Source organism: Penaeus vannamei, chromosome 4 (genome assembly GCF_042767895.1).
Source record: "Penaeus vannamei isolate JL-2024 chromosome 4, ASM4276789v1, whole genome shotgun sequence".
In the NCBI taxonomy this organism is placed as follows: Eukaryota; Metazoa; Arthropoda; class Malacostraca; order Decapoda; family Penaeidae; genus Penaeus; species Penaeus vannamei.
In genome coordinates, this window is record NC_091552.1 from 41,533,846 (window position 1) to 41,541,345 (window position 7,500).

At 28.6% G+C, this 7,500-nt stretch overlaps 1 protein-coding gene across 1 annotated transcript in view; it reads left to right on the forward strand.

The window, feature by feature from the left end:
- LOC113805951 (uncharacterized) overlaps positions 1 to 7,500 on the forward strand; it is a 39,133-nt gene that overhangs the window by 21,169 nt on the left and 10,464 nt on the right. Inside the window, exon 9 of the mRNA XM_070121441.1 lies at positions 5,857 to 6,098. Coding sequence (XP_069977542.1) covers positions 5,857 to 6,098 — 242 coding nt within the window. The remainder of the gene's footprint in view (positions 1 to 5,856; positions 6,099 to 7,500) is intronic.

Below are 7,500 nucleotides of genomic sequence, written 5' to 3' on the forward strand. Positions count from 1 at the left end.
GATGTGTATGTAGAGAAATCCTCGTTGCATCGTTCTATTAGTGGGTCATGTGATGCGATTGGATTTATACCGGTCTTGCAGTTTCATACCTACAGTGGCCCAGGTTCGAGTCCTGCTCAGGGATGATAAATTATTTATCCATATCAGTGTGGCAGTGCATTCTTCCATGTTTCATATATATATATATATATATATATATATATATATATATATATATATATATATATATATATATATATTTATGTATATGTATATACATACATACATATATATTGTTTCATATATATAAATAAATGTATGTATATACATACATACATATATATGTTTCATATATAGTCGTACATATGTGTGTATATATATATATATATATATATATATATATATATATATATATATATATATATATATATATATATATATATATATAGTTTACGGTTTAATTTGATGTTTACTTTTGGTTAGTTTTCTTTTTTTGAGCTAGAGAAGACAAGCACAAAAACCGGCAGTCCATTACACTGGTAATGGATGTTTACGAAAATAAATATGATTTCCGGGGGCTTGATTCTTATTTGCTTGAAGGAATACAATGGATATGTATAATGTGCGCACAATCACACGCACACACACAAACACACACACATACACACACACACACACACACACACACACACACACACACACACACACACACACACACACACACACACACACACACACACATGTATGTATATGTACACACACACATGTATGTAGTTGTACACACACACACATATGTGTAGTGTGTGTGTGTGTGTGTGTGCATACATATGTATAGATATATCCAGCATGCAAACACGGTCGCACTAAGCATTACAGATTCAAATAAACCAAAAATTTCATTGCTGGTGTTGTCTCCTGCAATTTCGATTTTGGAGATACCTTCATCTGCAATGGCGGTGCGAATGTATAATTGGGGCCCGTGTTTTGATGAATAACACAAGCCTGTTTTTTGATCGCTGGACACAAAGTCATGTGAAATTCACACACCGAGGGAACCCTAATTGCTGGTGCAGGGAAACGGTAATTTTCCGCCCTCCTTTTCTGACCTTTTCTGCGGGTGTGCTCGGACGCTCTAGTGACGCTATGACCTGATGTGTATGCATATACACGAACAAGCAGGCAGGCAGACACACACACACACATACACACACATATATACATATATGTACATATGTGTGTGTATGTGTGTGTGGCCATGCGTGTGTGTGTGTGTGTGTGTGTGTGTGTGTGTGTGTGTGTGTGTGTGTGTGTGTGTGTGTGTGTGTGTGTGTGTGTGTGTGTGTGTGTGTCTATCTATATAAATATGAATACACGCATATTTATAGTATATATGTATATATAAACTTTTTTTTTCAATATATATCCTCCTTGACTTGCTCCCTCGGCATGTCTTCTCAAACGCAATACCGTTATGCACAGACAGACTATTCTTATTTGTCATCTCTCTTGGGTACGGCAGTCTTTCTCGCTCTTCCATTCCCTCCTCCTCCGTATCACCAACGTGCCATAAACCGTAAATGTATTTAATGCTTCTGAACTGTGTTTATCATAATCTTCCCACTACCTCGCCAACAGTACGTATAACCTGTCTTTTTTAGTCTTTTTTTATAGAATCATAATTGACTGTGTGACTACTTTGTCTGTGATATCGATACATTTCATTGTGAAAAAGTTCTTAATATGAGGGACATGAATTGTTTTCCAGCAGTCATTATTATAGTAAAGATAATACAGATATTGATTATGATATTATTGTTATATAGTGATATAGATTGTGGAAATAATGATAATGATTATGATAATGATTATGATAATAATGATAATTAATGATAACAATGATTATCATAACAATGATAATGGACATGATGATGATTATATTAACAATATTGACAATAGTAACAATGCTTATGATGATGATAATGATCATGATGGTGATGATAATGATGTTAAATATAATAATGATGCCACTGATAAGGATGATAATAGTAATTACGATAATCAGAAAATGATACTAAAATGATGATATCAGTGACAAAATTAGACTAAGATTTAAGAATGCTAATAATATCAATGGTTATATCAATAATAATGATAATAATAATAATAATAATAATAATAATAACAATTATAAAAGCAACAACAACGATAATAATGAAAATATTGATAATCATAAAGATGATAATAACAATAATAATAATAATGATATGATATTAATGATGGCAATAATAGTAATAATGATAATTATGATAAGGATAATTATTATAGTAAAAGTTGTAATAAAAAATTATGACAATGATAATAGTAATAATGATGATGATAAAATGAGTAATAATAATAATATTGATGATGCTAAAAATAATTATAACAATAATATCAATGTTGATAATGATAACAACTTTAATATTAATGAGAATAATGATAATGGTGATAATAATTATGATTATAACAACAGCAACAATAATAATAAAACTGATGATGATGATAATAATAGTGATGATGATGATGATGATACTTATAATTACAATGATAATAGAAATGTTATCAGTGACAACATTAACGGTGATGATAATGATAATAACAATAATAATAAGACAACAACAATCATAACAATGATAATATTAATGATAAAAAAATACTAATAATTATAATAGTATTAATAATAATACAACAATAATAATGATGATAATAGTAAAACTTAATGACACTAATAATGATACTAATAAAAGTATAACGATGATGATGATGATGATGATTAATGATGATGATGATGATGATGATGATGATGATGATGATGATGATGATGATGATGATGATGATGATGATGATGATGATGATGATGATGATAATGATAATGATAATGATGATGATGATGATGATGATAATGATGATGATGATGATGATAATGATAATAATCATCCTCATCACAATAATAATAATAATAATAATAATAATAATAATAACAATAACAGTAATTAAAAAATAACAATGATGATAATAATAATGACAATGATAATTATAACAAAATAATTATAACAAAAAGGATTTAAATCATACTAAGCATAACCTTGCTACAGGAACGTACGCATACAAACACGCCGGCACTTCCCAATGCGCAGCGGAATATTCCCTTGTAACTAGGAGTAAACACAAGTATGCAGAAGTTAATTTCAACTAAATTTCAGAACCTGTTATTCTAGCCACAGATACTGCGACTATGCTTACTTTCTGGTCCGAAGAGTCAACAATCCCTCCTGTGGAAATAGCATTGTAAATGGTAATGATAATTATTATAGCTGTTAATTATTAAAGATGAGAACATTTACTTTAATAATGATAATGCTCATAATAAAAATGAAACAATAAAAAGAATAATAACACTAAAAATGAAAATAATAATAATAATAATAGTAATAATGATAATGATAATATTAATAGGATATAATAATGATTATGATGATGATGATGACGATGTATTTGCTGTGATAAATACAGAAAATATATGAATGAAAATTTATATCTTCACAATACAAGGGACGAATTCAAGCTATTTCGAATATATCTTCGTCAGAATGACATGTATTTCATACTCAGATATATTCGAAACCGATAAAATACATCTTTTTTACTGTGAACGAAAGAGAGCCACTAGATGTGATAGTAAGAGTTTGGACGTTAGTACGGGGAATAAAAGGGATCTTGGCTTGTTGGCTTGTTGGTTTATAGATGGAGGGAGACGTGAACCCCACGAGAGGCCAGTGTCCCTAGGGCCGAGTGGGACGAGTAGACTGAGTAGACTCCGTGTGTCGTCGTCTGCCGTGTCTCTCTCCCTTCTCTCTCGTTGTCTGACGAACGTGTGCTTTTATGGTGGCTCCGGGAGATCTTTCTTTCAGCTGTGAGCAAAGGGTGTAGAGAGTTCACAGGGCTTGCTCGAGGGGCAGATGTAGGTCACCACAGGTCAGCTGGGCTCGGGTGTCGTAGATGAGAATCAGCTGTTTCCTCTGGTGACGTAAACACAAGAGGACTGCGACAGGAAGGTGTGGCTTTTGTTTCAGCCACAGATGTTTGTGTGGAATGAAATTGTGAAAATATTCATTCTCATTCGTATCTTTTCTACATTAAGGAAATGATTATGGTAATTATTAATATTGCTATCGTTATTTCAATTTGATTATAATTATTATTTATATAATTTTCATTTATACTGTTCATTCTTTTTTACTAGAAGATATATTATTACTATTTGTATTATCATCACCATGATATTGTTATCATTATCATTATCATGATTATTAACTTGAGTATTATTATTATCATTATCATATCAATACAGATATAATGTTCATGATTAGGATGATAATAATAATAATAGTAATAATAATAATAATAATAATATTAATAGTAATAATAAAAGTAATGGTAATAATGGTGATGATGTTGACAATTATCATAATGATAATGATGATGATAATCATGATAATAATAATACTGATGATGATGATAATAGTAATGATAAAACTAATGATGATGATGATGATAATAATAGTTATAATAATAATAATAATAGTAATAATAATAATAATAATAATAATAATAATAATAATAATAATAATAATAATAATAACGATAATGATAATTATAACAAAAAATAATGATAAAAATAAACATTATAATAATGATGTTAATAGTAATAATAATGATTATAATAATAGTAAGAATGATAATAATGATAATGATAATATTCATAATAATGATGATAATCATAGTAATAATGATAATAATAATGACAATTATGATAAAAATAATGATGATAATTATCATTATTATTGTTATTATTATCATATCAGTATTATTGTTGTTATTATCATATCAGTATTATTATTATGATAATAATAACAATTTCAATGATTAGGATAACATTATTAATGATTTTAATAATACAAAAACATTAATGATTCTTATTATCATGGTAACGAAAATAACAATAATGATAATAAAATCAACAGCAATAGAAATAACACTGATAATAATAATAATGTTAATAATAATAACAGCAGAAGTAATAATGATTAATAATGATTGATAATAATAATAATAATAATAATAATAATAATGACAATGGTATCAGAGTTAATGATAACAATATTGATGATAATAATGATAGGATAATAATGATGATGATGATAATGATAATAATAATAGTACTGCTACTACTACTGCGGATAATAATAACAAAAATAAGAAGAATGATAGTGATAATATTGGTAATGATAATGATAATAATAATAATAATAATAAAGATGATGATAATGATAATAATAATGATAATAATATCATCATTATTATTATTATTGGCAATCACAATAATAGTGATAATGATAACAATAGTAATAATGATAATGAGAAGAACAGCAACAATAATAATAAGGATTATGAAAATGATATTAATAATAATATCAATGATAATGATGATAGTAATAATGATAGAATTTATATGACAGTGATGGTAACAGTGACATTAATTCCTATAATAATAATAACAAATACAATGATGATAATAATAATACTAATAATAATTATAATAACAATGGGAATGATCATATCTGATTATTGTGATAATTGTGATAATAATGATACAACTCTCCTACTACAAAATGTAGTATTGGTAATAGTCGCCGCATTATTGCCATCATCAGTTGATAACCTTTTTCATTCCTTTCTTCATTTCCATCGTCCTCCTCAAATCCTCACCGACAACAATCTCAAATTCCCATTCCAATATTTTATTTATTGATCTATTTATTCTCTCCTGTCCCTCAGGCTCCTCTCACACTCTCGCCGTCACTGGATGCTACGACTGGGAGTACACCTGCGCCGACTCCTCGTGTATTAACCTCCATCAGCGCTGTGACCTGAGGCTGGACTGCCCCGACGCCTCCGACGAGACCGGCTGCGACAAACTGCTGCTGCCCAAGGATTATATTCCGTACCTGACGCCGGCTGGGATTAGGCCAGGGCCGCTCGGGATGAACCTCTCGTTGGTTATTCAGGGGTTTTCTGAGGTGAGCTTGATGAGAAATTGATATGTATAGATGGATAAATACAGAGGGAGGGAGAGAGAGAGAGATAAAGATATATATATATATATATATATATATATATATATATATATATATATATATATATATATATGCATGTATATATATATATATATATATATATATATATATATATATATATATATATATATATATATATATATATATATATATATATATATATATATATATATATATATATATATATATATATATATATATATATATATATATATATATATATATATATATATATATATATATATATATATATATATATATATATATATATATATATATATATATATATATATATATATATATATATATATATATATATATATATATATATATTATATATATACAGAGAGAGAGAGAGAGAGAGAGAGAGAGAGGGAGGGAGGGATGCATACATGTTCCCATACTAACGCAAGTGGATAAATGCACTTCCGTTGACCATGATATCAGTATAATAAATGAATAAAGTCATAAGTATGTTATAGTTACAACATGTTCAAGGAGCGAAATAATTAGCAAAGAGGTCAGCCCACATCGCATTACACTTTGACTTGACCTACAGATTCTTTGAGTCCTCCGCTACCCCGGCCTCCAGCTGTGTACTACGGCTCCTAATCCCGTCCACATGAAATAATCCCGTATATATGAATCCTAATCCTCCCAATCCCGTATATATAAAATAATCATAAGCCTAATCCCGTATATGTGAAATAAACCCGCATATATGAAATAATCCCGTATATACGAAATAATCCCGTATATATGAAATAGTCCCGTATATATGAAATAATCCCGTATATATGAAATAATCCCGTATATATGAAATAATCCCGTATATATGAAATAATCCCGTATATACGAAATAATCCCGTATATATGAAATAATCCCGTATATACGAAATAATCCCGTATATATGAAATAATCCCGTATATATGAAATAATCCCGTATATACGAAAGAATCCCGTATATATGAAATAATCCCGTATATACGAAAAAATACCATATTTACAAAATAATCCCGTATATATGAAATAATCCCGTATACACGAAATAATCCCGTATATATGAAATAATCCCGTTTATGCGAAATAATCCAGAATATATGAAATAATCCCGTATATATGAAATAATCCCGTATTTATGAAATAATCCCGTATATACGAAATAATCCCGTATATATGAAATAATCCCGTTTATGCGAAATAATCCAGAATATATGAAATAATCCCGTATATATGAAATAATCCCGTATTTATGAAATAATCCCGTATATATGAAATAATCCCGTTTATGCGAAATAATCCAGAATATATGAAATAATCCCGTTTATGCGAAATAATCCAGAA